Source organism: Triticum aestivum, chromosome 7A, assembly GCF_018294505.1.
Source record: "Triticum aestivum cultivar Chinese Spring chromosome 7A, IWGSC CS RefSeq v2.1, whole genome shotgun sequence".
Classification (NCBI taxonomy): domain Eukaryota; kingdom Viridiplantae; phylum Streptophyta; class Magnoliopsida; order Poales; family Poaceae; genus Triticum; species Triticum aestivum.
The window spans coordinates 705,649,362-705,666,914 of record NC_057812.1 but is presented as its reverse complement, the minus strand read 5'-3'; the positions used below and the strand labels follow the sequence as shown (position 1 = coordinate 705,666,914).

Genomic DNA, 17,553 nt, shown 5'->3' with positions numbered 1-17,553 from the left:
TCTTGACCACGTGATCCCTGAAGACGGAGAATTCTATGTGGACCCTGAGTCCGTATGATTATATTTGTAAGAGATAATTATTGTATATATGTAGCCGGTAGTGTCAGATAGATATACGAGAACTTGTTGTTCGACCAATCTCTCGGAGAAGGAGAGGTGGTCGATATCACTTCTCTCTGTATATATGCATATATGTTCATGATGATCTTCTGTTTCCTTCGTTTGCTTAGTAGCTAGCTAGCGTGTCTAGTCCTCTCTATATACGTATGTATAGTACGTAGCGTCGACCAAGTACGGACATAACAGAGGACACTTCTCTCTATTAATTATAACTAGCTAACACAATATATGAAACACCTAAATTAACCCCCAAAACCCCCAACCCCCCCCCCCCTTCAAAAAAAACAAAAACCCCAGCCACAGAAGTGCTGACGCGTGGATGCCTATTGGTCCCGGTTGGTGCCACCAACCGGAACCAAAGGGTTTCCTGACTGGGCTCTGCGCACTGCCCACGTGGAGGGCCTTTAGTCCCGGTTCTGGATTGAACCGGGACTAAAGGGGGGGTATTAGTACCGACACTTTAGTCCCGGTTCCGGAACCGGGACTAAAGGCCCTTACGAACCGGGACTATAGGCCCTTTTTCTACCAGTGACATACATTTAAGCTAAAGGCCCAGCTACGAGTATGTGCCCTTGTTCGGGCGAAAGCGATCGATCGGTGGGCTATAATGCATTATCGTGAAGCTTGCCAGTCACCATTTTAAGCTAAAGGCACAGCACTAGTCGTTTGCACAAACTAGTGAAAAGGGACGGTCCATCATCACTTCACGCCTGCCATGGATGTGAGCCCGTGACCTGTACCCGCATCAATGGCGCGTAGCTAGCTAGAGTAGTGCTAGAATTGAACAGGGGATTGTGCCATGCCGGTTCATATTCGGGGAGGAGGAAGCTTCGTGGAAGTTGCGAGTCCAAACTCACATCGCATCATGTCATCTATAGCTCGATCGAGCTTAGTGTGAGCTTAATCGGGGGCCGGGCAGCTTCCCGGAAGTTGCTAGCTTGGCAATGCATATAAACGCCGCCACCGCCCGGCCGGCCACTCTCTCACACCGTAACCGTAGCTAGCTCCAGGAGAGCAGAGTCGAGGAACGAGGTCCGACATCTGTCAGCCGCCGGCACGGCGCACCGGAGGCCCTGCGCGCGCGGTTGCACACAGGTACGTTATTCATCCGGCCTCTGTCCAGAGTTAATTAGTACTGTATACGTACTAGCTGCAGATCAGACAGGAACTTCTTCATTTACATTTTGTACTGGTTGATCTGATTGCTAGCTAACTGGATAGGATTTTATGTAAGCTTAATTAGCTTGGCAGTTAATTTGTTGCACGCATACATGCATGCAGTGGCGGAGCGTGATGAGCAACTAAGAGGGGGTCAATCTTTTTTCAATCCAAAATCAAAATATACATGAAAGTATCTGCGACTAATATCTAATGCTCCATGGCAATAGAATACACCCGAATGAGAACAGTAGAATAGTTTGCATGCTGTCAAAAAAAAGAGAATAGTTTGCATTGCAGTGTACCATCCTGCTAGGTGAGATGATTGACTGTGCAGTGCATGCACATGCATCTATTATTACTTTTGGTCAGCGGTACCAAAAAAAAATAAGTATAAAAAATTTAAATACACACATGAAGTATATATATCTGGATTTATCATGCATGCATGTACAATATATATTATTTGATGGAACAAGTTTTTTTTAATCAATCCATTTACGGTATGTAGTACTATTAAATAAACACATTAACTCCAGCCATCATTTCAGTTTCCTATATTGGACAAGTGAAGTGTGGTAGCTGCTCACTGACACAATGGAACAAGTTGACATTTGGGCGCCCATCTTGGCCGATCCTCTTCCAAGTCAACAGGTATTCACTTTGTTGATCAGATCACATATCTATTTTAGAGACGATGACTAGTTGGATGTTTGGTTTTATTTCAATATAAAAGTGGAGCCAGCCTATATGTCTAAACTAAAAAAATCGTAAGTTATCTGATGGAAAAGTATAAGCACAACCAAAATGGTCAATAAAAAATATTGAAGCATACTCCGGGCCAGTTCTTTTGGAGAAAAGTATAAGCACAACCAAAATGGTCAATAAAAAATATTGAAGCATACTCCGGGCCAGTTCTTTTGGGCGATTCTACTAGAATCGCTCCCCTCCCCAGCTTCTCCCAGAATCACCACTTCATATATTTTTTACAATCCTAACTAACTAGACCTTAACTAGATAGAATTCTAAAAAAAAATATGGAGTGGCAATTCTGAGAAAAGCTGGGGAGGGGGGCGATTCTGGGAGAATCGCCGAAAAGAACTGGCCCTCCATGGTTTATTCAAGATTCATTTTAACTGGATGTAATGTATGTCGACAATCATAGTTCATATATGATCCCCACTCTTTAGATCTTATCAAATCTGACTTGGATATAGAGTTCGCAACAGGCTCGTCGAAATCCCGACACAATAACAACATATATTTCATTGTTCTTGATGACAGCCGGAGATTAAAGTTCACTCAACATATGTGGATTATGGCACCATTGACTTTCAAGCACTCTTAGAAGGACCCCATGATTTGGATAGATGGCTGAAAGGTACGATGCTTATTGCGGTCTATTCCAAACTTCGTTAGACAAACAAGCAATTTATCCATGGTTCGATCTTGAAATCAAATAATGTATGATTCCTTGCAGGTGCATTCATTCCTACTTATATAAAGGAGGCAAATTTAACTCACGAGGCAAGATTTCCGCACATCCAAAAGTACAAACTTGCAAAACAATTGAACGTGGCAAATGGCATTGAAAATTTGTTTCATCATTGCAGATTGAACCAACTAGTGGTCATGGCATGAAAATGCAAACACCTATGCCCGCTCCACCGGAGGCGTTGCTTGAGAAAGAGGAGGCCCCTGCCACCACGACTCTCAACGGCGGAGGAGGAAAAGAGGCGGAGATGAGAGAGGGAGGGGGCATGTACCCGCCGCCTTGTCACCGGAGAAGCAGGAGGCTTGCGGCCACCGTGACACCGCCGGAGGAGGGGACCGGCGATCTACTAGGTATGAATTATGAAGGCTCCATTTGTTGCAATGTACCATTTTGTCATTGCCTCAAGTAGTTAAACACATATGCTATGTGATTCGGATTACATACCAAAAAGTGGTTGGAGGCATGGAAGTCGTGTGAGAAGTGCACGTGAGAGAGGAACATGGTCGATAAACATAGAACCATGCTCCCGGGACTTGCGCTCTGCAAGTGAAGGCCAAAAACATGGGTGCAGAAGAAACAATGACCATTGGACATCTGAAGAGGTGAAAGAGCTAGTGGATGGTGTATTTGTACATGGGGTTGGACCATGGACTAAGTTGAAGAACGAAAGGTTTTCAATATCAGTTCGAACAGCGGTCCACCTTAAGGCATAGTCAATTGGTGATTAATTGCACTAAAGAACAAGCATTGCATGCTCTTTCTGCTCATTGTTTTGTTGTATTTCACACTTTTTCTCTATTCATCTTTTATTTATCTACATATATTTTATTGTAAAAGATGTTAATTTTTATGTGTTTAATCTTTCAGGATAAGTGGAGAAACCTAGTGAAAGCCTGCACGGTCAGGCCCACATCTAAAAATGAGATTTTATATCATAACTTTATCAAACTCATCATGGAGCACCACCGATTTTTCATCTCTTACAGTTCTTGAATTCCAGGGAAATGTGAAAAGAAGGATCTCGCCTCGTCTAGATAAGGATTGCGTCGAAAAGATCAAGAGGCTAGCAGCTGATTACCCTAAAAAATGAAGTTGCACTCGTGAATGCTACACGGAACATCGTACAGTACTTTCGGTGTAGCAGTGACCCCGCAAAAAAAACAAGAGTTATGTTATTTTTCTAGAACTGTGAAGCATAGGCTGTCATATTAAGTGTGTCGAGAGTAGAGAGTAGATTGAACCATCTGGATGGAACAGCTTCTGTCTCCTGCCTAACCACCCTGTGAATGGGAATAACAGTAACACTCACTCCTCCGACCTGTTGGCTTGCCAGTTCTGCTACATTGATGTAATTAGCTTGACCTTTCATTTAACACCATGGCACAGTGTGCTGTAATTTTACACACACTGCGTCAAGCAGTCTCACTCACTCCGCTCGAGGAATAATGCAGTTGATAGCTCGAATCGAGCACCTGTGACACGCCTCGACCTGAAGAAGCTTGGTGCCGCTGCCTCCAAGCAACAGGTTTCTTCACCACTCTGCTAGTGCCTTGAGCGATCGTGAGGTGCCGGAATGGCTGCTTGTACCTTAAGGCCAGCCAGCAGGCTGAGTAGTAGCTAGGGTAGTTTCTTTCTTGCTGCTGTATGGTGCGGTTTGTTGTTGATCCTGGGAATAATTTTGGTTGATGACAATATCCTGTCACTCACTCAGCCGGTCTGATTGCTTGCGCTGATATTCTTCGATTTCATTCATTCTGTAAAAAAAACTAAAAAATTGGAACCAGGATACGTCCCTCTTGATCTTCTCTAGAAAGGAATTGAATCTGTACCCTTGAAGATTTTAATAGACGTTCAGGTCGTTATCGATAAAAGGCTTATAGTTCAGCAGTTACTTTAAATTTTATTTATTTTGCATAAACAACACAATTGTTCAGGTGTAAAACTTTTGCTCAATGCCTGAACTTGAACAAATGCTACTATTGTTCATCAGAGTCGGAGACCATGCATTTTGGTTCAATTGCCTAACGTGTGTTTGAGTTACATTTCCACCACCTGATTTAACCGTAACAGCTATATATATACATGCGTTAAAAAAAAGCACAGCTATACTATATATACACTGTGGCTGGCTATACAAAGAAAGTCTGGATGTGATACCCAGCTACGGCTTTTGCCCGGAGAACATGATGAATGACCTCTGCACCTTGCTGCTGTAGTTGATCAGGCCACAGGATCTGCACAGGTCTTCCAGCTCTCCTTCCGTGAAGAAGTTGTAGCTGCTGTTCACTGGCCCAACAATCTGCAGCACATAGCAGACAAGGTACAACAGGCTAGGTAACCTGTCCCATGCAGAAAATAAGTAGTAGAGCTAGACGATCGATGACTTCTTTTACCTGTCTCAGTGGCCTTAGTGCATCAATAGAGAGCGGGCCACTGTTCGTGGGGGTGGATAAGAAGGTTGTCGCCACAAAGACACCGCCGGGCTTCAGCACACGGCTGATTTCAGCTATCTGGTTTTCAAACAGCAGAAGGGGATGTCATGGTGATGAATAAGTTCATATGAAAAGAAAGGTACACAGGTCATCGCATGACGCCCTGTTCCTACACAAAGCTGTCCAAAGCATACTAACTAAGCACTAAACTATCGTGGTTGACTTACAGACACGTTCAGCAGTCAATAATTAACAGAAATGCAGAGCATTATTTCCCATGTAATGCCGGGTTTAAACTTTCTGGATTAACTAATTGTTCAGTGGACTCTGATGAATAAAATCGCAATTCCGAAGACACCAGTTTTACTATATCAATTATTAGGTTATCAACTATGTACAATATTAATCAGAAGTGCAAATGAGACAGGTACTATACCGCATTTGAAGGGGATGGCCAACAGTGGATAGCGGCTCCAGCATGAATGGCATCAATTGAACATGAAGCAAAGGGGAGCCTTGAAATATCAGCCCTTACAAGTGCGAGGTTTCTGCAGATGAATACTGCTGATGAATGTTCATAATTACTGTACTGTACTTTAGAACAAAAAGAACGTTCGGAAGTAGTAATAGATTGAAACAAGAGAGTAGATTATCACATTTTGTTCAATTAGATGCTGAACACATAGTGTAGTCTTTTTTGCTATTAAACTAAAATAAAGCACTAGTTCCCACAAAAAATAGTGATGGCCTAGTTTTTTACTTGACGGTTTGTTACAGTTGGATGTTGCATCTTGCATGAGACTATTCAAGTCTTACAGGAAAAGCTCGAAATAAACACGAAGGAAGGCTCACGTGTTCATAGGGGTTTCTTCTTGTTTGATGTAGTCATAGCATTGGCGGAGCATATTCTCAGAAAAGTCCAAAGCAATCACAGCTGAATATGCCCCAGAGCTTGCAAACTTCCTTGAAAACAAGCCACTGCCACAGCTGACATCAACGAGTATACCACCAGCGACTGATTGGAAATAATCTTGAGCCATTTGGAACTGATAAAGTCAACAGAAGACTAGAATTATATGCATATTAATATGAATATTTTCTTGTCATGAAAACTGGAGACAGCGTTTTGTTGCAGCACCAAATACATGGCTCTGACAGATATACATCTTACTATAAATAGTTTCTCACTGAGCAGTAACAGCTTAAGGCTATGGAATTGAAAGAATGAGACGGACAAGAAATGTACCTCTTCATCGCGGCCAGGGAAGCCACTCCGATTGAAGTTCTGACGCCACCCCCTCTCGTAAAGAAAGGAGACGAGCGGGCTCCTGAACAGCTCAGTTCTAGCAGGCTTGAGTTCACTGTATTCTTTCATTCCTGAGGTGATAGTGAGATCCAAGAAGACATCTTTGCTGGTGAATGACTTGTTGCATTTTGAACACTTGAATCCAGACCTATAAATCGCTGGCCTGGGACACGCGTAGAAGCAGAAACAACATAAATCCTAATCCAGCAACCATGAGAGATGAAGATAATTCATGGACTTTAGACGTACAGGTTCATGCCTGGCGGCCCTGTCCTTATCAGCGGTTCATAGCAAACAGGGCATGCGAACACCTCTGTTTTTGAAGCGTCATTCAGCTCAGTTTTGATCTCCTGAAACTTTTCGCATAGTAAGCGTCAGTTTCACACGGTATGATTAAAGTCCTACCTCGGCATAACATCAAACACCTTGTATGCAAAACATTCACCTTGGCTTGCCCTTAACGAGACTGTAAACTATGCTATTAAACAGGCTGCTTATTTCTGAACCATACATGACTGCTGTTAACAAGATTAGCTCTCTAGTATTAAAAAGTACAAGCTAGATTGCAGAGGCCAGGCATCCTATACATGTAAGGCAACAGAAATCCAGATATCAGCAGGTATATCAACAGAAATCCATGGGAGGTTCAGTCTTTCCCTCTCGTTGCCAAATACCAGCAGTGCACGCCATGAAACACATCACCTCCCCAAACTGAAAAGATCTGCTAAACCTACGCCTATCTCGATTCAGGTGATTACTCTTCAAGCAAATACAAAGCTTGGTTCCTGCCAAAGCCCCGCCTGGGCCTAACACCGAACACTTGGTGTGCGACAATCGTTCACCCTTTTTCTAGCACACACAGCGCGTTATCTTGCTTCTCCTGAGATGAGAATCAGCTTGTGGCCTCGGTACGTACCGGGTCGAGGGCGATGGCCGCCGCTGCGACGGCCACCCGGCGAGCCGGCAGCGGCAGGCCTGGGCTGCGGCCAAGGCGGCAGGGGACGCGCGGGGGATGGAGCGACGGGGAGGAGGAGCACGAAGCCGCTGCGGCTCTGACCGCGAGCTCCATGGGCGACGCCGACGCGGAGCTGCAGAGCAACTGCAGTGGTACGCTGACTGCAGCCTGGAGCCTGGAGACGCGCCGGCCGGCGAAGGGAAGGAAAGAAATGATCTTTGGCAAGCTCGGGCAGAGGAGAAACAGGGGAGGGGAGACCGGAAGAGGGGTGTGGTGGTGGTGGGCTCAGGCGTGGCGCCAGCCCCGTCCGTTCGCGCCTTGCCCGTTGGGTCCGGATTTTCTTTTTCAGATAAGCGGCACTCGGCGTCGGTCGACCGTCTAGATTCTGGATCGGTCACCTCCGGAGCCCTTGGATTCGGGCAATTATAGTCGTTGGATCAAGTCAACCCCTTCACACGCATGACTGGGCCTCTCTGTTGCATGTGCGCTCCATGTTGAGAAAAGAAAAGGGGGATCGTCGGCCCGCATCACAAGTGAGCGTTGGTCTTCGACATCGGAACGCCGGCTGCCCCGAGACAACGAGACGCAGTACCCACCCGCAACTCGCATCACTACTAGATGCTCGTCGTTGGCTCGTTATCGCTTGCAGCGCCCGTTGTCGCTGCTTCCAGCGATCAAGAACAACTTCATCGCCATCATAGTGCGGCCCACCGCAACATCCCCTCTCTAGCGATCGTAGCATCTGATGTGGCCGATCCCAGCATCCTTGGTACCCACGAGTGGTTGCCGGGACGATGAGGGTGTCGTCTGTTGCCATCAGGACGGTGTCGTAGCTGGTCACAACAACCGCAGACCACGGTTGTAGCACATGCCGATCTCGGCTCCAGGAAATTTGGTGGTGCCCAAATGCCATGGTCAGAACATCCGACGCCGTTGGTCCCAGCACCATGAGCTGCCTGTTCCGACGTCTTGGCCGATGACCTCTGCTCGGCGGTACCAATATCTCTGCCCAGCAGCAACCGATTGTAGCATACACGGTCGCTGATTTCAGCATCCTCAGTGTGGTGTTGTAACTCACGGCGTCGCCACTAGTAGCATCTGTTATAGTCGGTACAACATCTTGGACTCATCTGGCTAGCACTGCAAAAAGGCATTGGACGGCGCCCCAGTTGCAAATGCGGGGATGGCCTAATTGTGTGAACATATATTTTCTACAAATTTCACTTCAGTTACGTGTGTTGAGGTTGAGGATGGTGGAGCAACGGGCCAGTTTAGCGACCTTGCCGATGGATCAACGTGCAAATGAGCATTCTGTCAAGAATTGAGGGACTAACATGTTGAGGCCCAACACAGCTCACCGTGAGGCCATGACCACCCTCCTCGCCATGCTTGACTCCTGGGTCATCTGGAATGGAGAAACGCTAGAGTCTTCCGAAATAAAGAAGTTATCATTCTACATTCTAAAGCTCATAAAGGATGAGGTCAAGCTTCGGGTCATCGCAAGAGCTAGGCACTTGAGGGCTATCATGCCTCAAGAGTAATCGGTTGATTTTTGTTGTTGTTGATGAGCTAGATATTGAGCCGCTCTTATGTACTCTAAACACCTTTGAATGACGCAAGTCTTTGGCCTCTGTTTAAAGAAAATATCATCCTTCTTTGTCAACTAATTCTGACGGCACTCATCGTTGTCGTCAAAAGTGGCTTGCTTCAGAGTTTTTTTTTCTTTTTCTACTTTGTAAGGGCAGCGTTTTACCTCAGACTTTCAGAGTTTATGGGAGTAGTACAAAAGTTCCCTAGCAGCCAAAAAAAATTGCAAAAGCCGGAATTCATTTTCAGTTTGCGCTGCCCCCTCTACTCATCCATCCCACCCATCCTTTCAACCGGCAACCACGCTACCAAACAAACTAGTAGAACGCCCGTGCGTTGCTACGGGCTACGATCCATACAAATAGATCACACAAATGGTCATATTCAAGGTCAAATCTTATTTCTCCCTCATATATCCGAACATGTTAGGACATTAAGCGAGCTCCCCAAAATTTAACCGTATGGATACTCCGGACGCCCCCAAATCCAACCCATATATTATCCCAACATGCGGTCCCAACACGAAAACCCCACCCCACGACGCACACTTCCCTTTCCTGCCTTACTGCTCAGTTTCCCATCTTAGCAGGTGATTTCTCGCTGGGGCCTTCTCCTTTAAAACCGGATAACGCTCACCTCATCTTTGCCATGGTGCCCTCTCTCTTTCACACGATACTTATGGACCGCTCACTCATGCAGTTTGCTGCAAAGAATCTCACATGAAATGTTATACATATGTCACATTGGTTCACTATCCTATCTATGATGCCGTGACAGTAGTTTAGAAACTCTCCTAGCACTCCAAATACCGGCAACAAAATCTCCAAATATATAGCATCCGAAGCTACCATGAAATAGGACACTAAACAACATTTGCAGCAAGCAATCAATTTATGCACCAAGCACATTGAGCAGAAGCAACAAGCTATCAAGATTTTTTCTACTCACAGAACTGACAAATGTGACTAACTCTGTAAGAAGCTTTGCCTTCAAACCCTAAAAATGGTATAGTCCCATCACTACTTCAGCTGCTCTCTGATCTCAATAGAAAACATGGAGATCGTCTAAAAAATAGAGTACACTTTGGCTGCACTTAAATAAGCTTGCTAAAAAGAAACTTCTCAGGTGACATAAGAAAATATAAGTAACTTCCACTTGACAGTCACATCATTTGACATATAGATTTTCAGTTAGCATGGCAACTGAAGTGAGTCTATTGATTAAATTACATAGTTCATTGTTAAATGGTAAAACACAGATTTAGAAGAGTTGCCAATGCACATCTGTCAAATATGCTACTGTATACTTATGTGAGCTGCCAATGATCATCATCATCTGTCAAATATACTACTGTATACTTATGTGAGCTGCCAATGCTCATCTCAAGAAAGGATTGTATACCCAAAAGACCAGACCTTATACGGGAGTTATTCTATGAAACAATTTCAAAACGGCTCACCCTGTATCCACTGCTAGTAGTGTCTATAAAAGAGCTCTATTTCCCTACATCGGCGAGTTAATACTTTGATCTCTACCAACTGGAAGCACAGATAACTATATTTAAAAACAGGGACATCTGCTATCTTCATGAGTAAATAAACAGTAAAAAAGCAGAGGACCAAACCCAAATATTTTCATGAATGTTACAGATCATTTTTGTTAATGTGTAAGTACATCAAACATGTTCCAACAAGCAGGAAAATTGTAGAAACATACAAATGATCAGGCGAATATTTGAGAGCAGTAATTTTGATCTCCCTCCTTATTGATTAGTAGACAGAATATAACATTCAATCTTTCCATGTGCAGCTGCTGGGAACCTCTGTCATTTAGTGAAGAGGTGGTAGCTGTGGTGTCAGCAAAAAATAAAAATAAAAATGCATTGATGTATTGCAAGTTTCTTGAGACCAATATAATAGCTTTGAAGATTTCCTACACAAATCCCAGCCTCATGGCATTCCAGACGACCTATGTAGATGAAGCAAGTGCAACCATATCTTGTAAAAGAAAGATATATCAGCTTTGCAAAGGTACTCCTGAAAATATCTCAATTAAAAATACACATCTCTATATGGTTCCACCTTCATCATAATGTTACCATCCTCAAGAATTTAAAGAGAAAGAAAGGTTTCCACTTATACTCCTCTTTTTATGTGTTGTGTCGTTCTGTTAGTCCACTGCATATGGAATATATTCTGTGCTTCGACATATTTCCTGGTAATATGGAAGGAAGAAATATATTACAAAAATCATCCATATGTCAGTCAAAGGCTGAACAATTACTATTATGAAATAGAACAATATTAGACGTGATGGAAGATGGTTTCAAAAACACCAACGACACGCACTCGTATTTTAAAGTCTTCATAGTATAGAGTTATCTCCCTGCAAGTTGTGTGTGCTAAATAATCACAACACTTGGATAGCACCTACACATAGGATTATATATTCAATCCACATAATCAGTTCTTCTGCTTCTATAAATTAAGAATTGCATAAAGAAGTATGTGTCTATCTAGTAGTACTCCCTCCGTCTAGAAGCGAATAAAAGCAAGCATACAGGTGATGCCTATTTCTTTGCAACGGATGTGTGTCGCCTGATGCAATGTGGGGAAAACAATATGTATATAGTGATTTTACCTCAATAGATATTTTGGTAGCTCCACTCCATAAGTATGAAATTCGTGATGTTGAAAACCTGAAAAAAAAAAGGAAAATAATGATCTCGGTGGCAATCGTGTCAGCTGATGAATAGGTACGACAGTTATTTGAGGATTACAACTATTCTCTCCCATTGAACAATGGCTTGAATTCTTTCAAGAGAGAACCATACAGTAAAAAGCTTCAGAACACAATGTACTCTGAATCAGATCATATTCAGGCCATATACATCGAGCTTATAGCCTTATACTACCAAAAAACCAGCTAGAAACCTAGCAAGTATCTTCAAGGATCAAGAACTTGAAAGAGGAATAATCATGTATCAGGGTATCTTTGTTTTGAAAAGAACACATCCTGTGTGGAATGTGGCTGGTAACATGTGCTCATTGTTCAGGGTGTGTCGAGATCTGCAAGTATTAGCACAAGAAACTCTTCAGTTGTAACACAATCTACCAATGCCTGAAACAAATAGAATTATTGAAATGGCCTACCATCAAATTATTACCCAGAGTATATAACTTATTTTTTGAATAAATAAGATCGCGTGTGAAAAGAGATATGTCCAAGCTATGATGAGAAGTTCATACCAATCATGTACATGAAAGCATTGACTATAGCCACTCCTGAAATGTAGATTACAAAAATAATGCAGACCAAAAAAACATGGTGAGCGAGTGAAAGACTGAACTTACCTTTACCAAGATTTCCGCATATGCCAAACAAATTCCATCACTGACTTTTATCCAAGCGCCGCTCTGGCTCTTTTCCTTCATACGTATCACCCTGCAATGAAACATATCACGTTAAAAATAATTAGAGGTATCCTGAAAAATAAAATGATAGCAATTAGTATTATTCAGTAATTGAACAATGAGATTTCTGGAAATACATTGTAGTAACATATTAACATTTTTGTAGTACCATAAGAACATATTAAATTAGGCCAAGCTCTGGAAAACGCCCATTCTTTTCATGTTATTATTCATATAATGGGATTTCAAAAGAAGAGCGAGAGAGAAGGGAGCATGATGGAATTATTAGTATGCCCATGTTACAAGCACATGCTTATAGAAGAACACGTTTCTGCATCTATCATAGATTTATAGTATGTCCTAGCTCTGTCGCTACAAAATGTGGGTGCATTATAGTTAGCATGGAAGAACACCGTCCGGTAACATCACCATGCCAAAATGTGGGATAACTGTCCTCTGTAATCTTTTGGTGATAAGATGCATTGCTCTATCTATTATATCTCGTATTCTTCATGTTCTTTGCGCCATCAGTAGAGAAGGCAAAATAATTTCAATAGTTCCAAACATAAAATCCTGATGTTGCTCTCTTATCAAGTTCATCTGGAATTTCTACCAAAAAAAATGTTCCCTGTTCATAGAGATGCTTGACACAAATTGGTTTGATATAATATAACCATCAGAGAGTGAGTGACGAAACTGCATGCTCTCAGCTCTCAGGTCCATGTCAGAACTTGCATGTTCCTATATAAAGCTGGGGGCAGCAACACCTTCCCAATGAGGAGTCGAGGCAAATCTGTGACTGATTGCGCCTCACAGACTCAAGGTTTCTTTAAACTGCTTAAATTATTCAGAGCATGATGACGGGGATGATATCCCACATATCTTTTGCGTACTAGTGTATCATACGGTCACTGCTGAACTTGGGGGAACCAGCTGTGGTGAGCATGGACGTTTTTGTCCAAAGCCGCAGGTAGAGACGGATATGATGTGATTAGGAGGATCAAACACTCTGAGTGACTATCTACCAGTCTATCTGTCTATGTGGAGTTAGTAATGAAATAGCAAACTTAAAATGTTGATCACACATGAAACAGAGTGGAAATATCCACGATAACGGAATGATGTTCAGAAATGAAAATCAATTTTCTGAAGTTATTTTTGGATTGGAATGCATAGAACGACTTTCCTGAAGCTAGGTTCATCAAAGCTCATATATCAACAGCCAACATATGAGTAATTATAGCACATCTAACACCTGTATTCTCTGATTGGCTATGATGTTCTTCCAACATACTGATAAACACTTCAGTGTGAAATAAGAAATATTCCTAACAATCAGTGAAGTCATTCATAGTGAAACACTGATGTACCATTGGGTAAAACTTGCACAGAGGCATAGGCATATATAACTGTCATATTCAAATGTGTTGAAACCTAACGAATCTAAATCTAACAATGTCATTCTTGTGAAATATCATCAAAAAATAGTTAATATAATAAAGAAGATAAGTAGACACACTGAGCAAAACATGAGAAATATTTTGCTTCTCGTAATACAATGATCAAGATACAAATGCAATGATTAGAGGGGACACAAAAAAGGCCTTGGCATTAACTCACATGAAGTGAAATAAATAACAGGTTTGTGTTAACACTCCAATCTGATGCATAAGAACTCTGAATTAAGCATCACCAAATCGAGAAATACTTGGTTCTATAGTCCCATGCATGAACATTTCTACACTTTCAAGTTTTTGGATCAACAACACTAAATAAACAGAGCATCTAACAAAAAAAAACATTATGTTACGAAAGCATTTCCCATGTCTTCTGTTATTAGGTCTATACAGGATAGTATTAGTCCAAAAAAGTGAAAGAGTGTAATGAGAAGGTCTAGCAAGTATATATATACTTTTGCTAAGCTGTGAATTTATGGTTACAGAGAAGATCCTAGAACTGTAGAGTCAACTCACAGAAAAGGGAGCCAAACAGGGAAAGCCATCAGAGACAAATAGTCCTGAAATCATCCTTCAGATAGCAATGTTGGAATTGATATACATATTGTAATAATTTCCTTTGAACTGCAGTTTTTTAAAATGAGCTCATTTACTGTCGGCTTGTCATATTTAGGTGCAGTCAAAAGAATCCAACTCAAAAGCTAGCAAAGCTCCATCCTGGATACGACAGAGTACGGGCATATTTAAGCATTGACTGCTTGATCAACTGTGGCTTGTTAAATATTAATTGTACCTAGTTAAATAGTAATTGTCCCTACTTACATGGTATAAGGAACACTTTTTCAACAAATGCAATGCTTCGGTAACTATAGACCATAATGCTTCAGTAACCACACAGTTTTTCTCTGTTTAGTTGCAAGAACAGGGCGAGTAGAAACTTTTTTTTGCCTTCATTACCTCGCAGACTGAAATAGAAAGTGAGGCACCCTGACTCGATGTTCCTGAAGGCGCCCTCGCTATGGCCTAGTTCACCCTTCTCAGGGCCAGGAGTAAAACCACAGCTTGCCTCCTCAAAATACCAGCAGAACCAACTCATCAGGCATGCAATCAGGATAACAACATATCATTCAGAGTTCAAACCAAGTAAACAAACATATGCATCAGGCACTGGTGCATCCAAAGTTTAACTCTATTCTCCTCCCATTTAATGGATGAGGCAAATCTTTTGCCTCCGTTTCAAAAAAAAAAAGTTTAACTATATCAAGAGCTAAAAACAATTAGCATGTCATATATGGGAATCTGTAAGAGCTAAAATAACAACCACATAGATACCATACCTTACTCCCTTACAAGACAGCGTCATAAAAAACTCTTAAATCAGCACCAGGATCAATTCATCACACCAAACCAGTCATCATGAACTGATGATACTTGGGGTAACTTGTCCAAATGAAAATAAAATTAAACCATGGTGGTTCAGTTTCAAATAAAAAGTGCATATATCAGTTCGAAGTGGACTCGCCACGCGTTGACTGAAAAATAACTCATGTGCCAAGAAACATAATCTTACATCTGACTTTTAACAGTTTAGCTGACAGCAAAATGGCTCATTCAAATCAAGCAAATATCTAACATCCAACCTTTATTTGTCATCAAGCACTGAAGAGCTTGTTGCGCATAGATTGATGCCCAGGAGAAATAGAGGGGGCTAAAAAACACAACGCTTAGTGCTTGTAGATCTGGCCATAATAATTGTGAGGTGTGCTATTATGACCACCACAATACCATGGGTGGAAAAGCCACTTAAACTTTCAGTTTAGAACAATACATGAACGAGCTTTCTAACTTCTAAACTATGCATGCTTACAAAACTAAAAACCATACATGACCACAAGTTTGCTGCAACAAATTCAAGAAGAATTCGCCACAGCAAACTGAACCTGAAAGATAACCGATATATATGATCCATGTTGTAGGTCACCGTACACAACAAAAAGGAAATGAAGTACGTACTATTATGCATCTGAACCATATTGACTACTGATGTAACCTGTGTTGATGAATCTGAAAAGGCTGCGACTTGCTCGGAAATTCAAAGTGCGTCATAACAAGCTTGATGGTCGGCCGCACACACTCTCGAAGGCGACCAGGGAGAGGTCGATGCAGGTGATGCCGTCGCCAGCGATGCCAGAAGTTCCAGCACATGTCGCTAGTTGCCGCATCTGACCTCAAGGATCTGCAACACATCAACCCACAACATATACTCAAATCAGTAAATGACAGAGAGTCCCACACGAGTGATATCAAGAATCAGTGGTGGATGCAGCTTCCAGAACGTGCATCAAGTGAGCGAGTTCCAAATCATCTAATCACTTACAAAGAGAACTCTGTCATGTGACTGAATACCACGTCTCAAAGATGACCATGTGGGTTGAGGCACGAGCAAGGGTGAAGGCACCATTGTTTTGACCATGCTGTGACAAAAAGAGTGATGGGAAATTAGGAGCACAAGCAAAGGTGTTTGGCTAAATTCAAGAAATCAATCCAAATCACAGAGTGGGGAAATTAATCTAATCTTGTCAAGGAAGACTTCTCCAACTCCTTCAAAGACTCCTGCAACTTTTTGCTCAGGGGCTTCACCATGCCACCAACTTCTTCAGGTGCCAACAACATGAACAGATAACGGGGTGGGAGGAGGAAGGGAACAGAGAAGGAGGAGGGAGAAGGGAGAGGAGAGAAGAGGGGGAAAGAGGAAGGGGTGGAGATACCTGTGATAACGGGGAGGCGGCAGTGCGGGACGGGAAGACTCGCCGCCGGCGGGCAGGATGAAGAGCTGGCGGCTCCAACCCTAGCTTGCGCGTAAGAACTGCATCCGTCGCACACAACCAGGGCATCCATCGTCTGCCGTCGTGCTCCAGCGAGCCGGCGACCGAGGGTTGCCTGGAGCGGAGGTGGAGGCGACCAGAGCCGGCGGCGGCGCGGCGCCGAGGTTGGTGCGATGGCGAGCTCGGGCGTTGAGGCGGCGGGGCAGAAGCTGCAGGAGACGGCGGGGGGACCTCGAGGCCGAGCTCAGGCCATGGCTTCCCTGGCTCCAGAGCCCGTGGCGGCGCGGATGCAGCGGCGGGGCGAGGAGGAGGCCGGCCGTCGGGGAGGCAGGAGCTCCTCGTCCCCTCGATCCAGATCGGGATCGAGGAGGGAGCAACAGGGGCGCGAGGGAGCGGGCGATAGGTTTAGGTTTTTTCGTCGCTGGTTAACCTTCGTAGGTCTTTCTTCGTTGGTTAACCTTCGTAGATCTATTTTTTTGTACGTGGATGGGTGCGGGTTGGGGCCTCAGGAGGAGGTTTTTTCGGTTTCTAGTGGATAAGTCAAAGGTGGGAGGATGTACCAAAAAAAACCATGGAATGTGGGACGAAAAAAAACCTGGAAGCGAGACTACCAACTGCTCCATTAGGAATAGAGACTCTCAGAGAGAAAAAAAGGAAGGGACTAGGGAGAAAAATTTCGTTCACAGTTCATCTACTACTCCAGTACTCCTACAAGACAACCGTTTGTTCAATTGCTTCTTCTTCTTGTATATGCACTTGGGCTACATGGGGAACAACCAGGACATTGACTGGTAAACTGGAAAAA

General features: G+C 43.1%; 2 protein-coding genes and 1 long non-coding RNA gene across 14 annotated transcripts; 1 reads left to right on the top strand and 2 right to left on the bottom strand.

Moving 5' to 3' along the window:
• The first annotated feature begins 1,119 nt into the window (after positions 1-1,119).
• LOC123149520 (uncharacterized) lies at positions 1,120-3,965 on the top strand. The gene is made up of 5 exons (XR_006474742.1): positions 1,120-1,215; positions 1,830-1,932; positions 2,563-2,659; positions 2,759-3,123; positions 3,641-3,965. It is a non-coding gene; the product is annotated as an uncharacterized lncRNA (long non-coding RNA).
• A 743-nt stretch (positions 3,966-4,708) lies between these two features.
• On the bottom strand, positions 4,709-7,759 carry LOC123149518 (uncharacterized methyltransferase At2g41040, chloroplastic). 2 transcript variants are annotated; one of them, XM_044569186.1, is made up of 7 exons: positions 7,428-7,759; positions 6,761-6,861; positions 6,452-6,674; positions 6,058-6,251; positions 5,642-5,753; positions 5,167-5,283; positions 4,709-5,072 (listed from the first exon to the last, which is right to left on the bottom strand). In XM_044569186.1, the coding sequence occupies exons 1-7, from the start codon at positions 7,578-7,580 to the stop codon at positions 4,935-4,937; spliced, it is 1,038 nt and encodes a 345-aa protein (XP_044425121.1). In that variant the 5' UTR covers positions 7,581-7,759; the 3' UTR covers positions 4,709-4,934. The 2 variants fall into 2 exon arrangements, with proteins under 2 accessions (XP_044425121.1, XP_044425120.1); XM_044569185.1 differs by having other exon boundaries at positions 6,761-6,867; positions 7,428-7,757.
• A 2,904-nt stretch (positions 7,760-10,663) lies between these two features.
• LOC123149519 (uncharacterized) lies at positions 10,664-17,210 on the bottom strand. 11 transcript variants are annotated; one of them, XR_006474739.1, is made up of 8 exons: positions 16,692-17,206; positions 16,301-16,397; positions 14,881-16,159; positions 12,407-12,497; positions 11,987-12,121; positions 11,694-11,751; positions 11,402-11,482; positions 11,052-11,267 (listed from the first exon to the last, which is right to left on the bottom strand). XR_006474739.1 is itself a non-coding variant. In XM_044569187.1 (6 exons), exons 2-6 carry the CDS (start codon positions 16,315-16,317, stop codon positions 11,223-11,225), a joined length of 387 nt encoding a protein of 128 aa, XP_044425122.1. In that variant the 5' UTR covers positions 16,318-16,397; positions 16,692-17,210; the 3' UTR covers positions 11,052-11,222. The 11 variants fall into 11 exon arrangements, 2 of the variants coding, with proteins under 2 accessions (XP_044425122.1, XP_044425123.1); XR_006474736.1 differs by lacking the exon at positions 11,402-11,482; XR_006474737.1 differs by lacking the exon at positions 11,987-12,121 and having other exon boundaries at positions 16,692-17,205.
• Between the last annotated feature and the right edge of the window lie 343 nt (positions 17,211-17,553).

Bases quoted from the DNA above. Each gene is read 5' to 3' on its own strand.
- LOC123149519 (XM_044569187.1), bottom strand. The intron at 11,752-15,973 runs GTTACATCAGTA...TTTTTTTTTCAG, and splicing joins TTTCAGATTCATCAACACAG to GTTTTCAACATCACGAATTT. The intron at 11,483-11,693 runs GTAAAATCACTA...TCCTATGTGTAG, and splicing joins CTACCAAAATATCTATTGAG to GTGCTATCCAAGTGTTGTGA.
- LOC123149518 (XM_044569185.1), bottom strand. From the start codon at position 7,580: ATGGAGCTCGCGGTCAGAGCCGCAGCGGCTTCGTGCTCCTCCTCCCCG. The intron at 6,675-6,760 runs GTACGTCTAAAG...CGCGTGTCCCAG, and splicing joins GGGCCGCCAGGCATGAACCT to GCCAGCGATTTATAGGTCTG. The intron at 5,073-5,166 runs GTAAAAGAAGTC...TATGTGCTGCAG, and splicing joins CACTAAGGCCACTGAGACAG to ATTGTTGGGCCAGTGAACAG.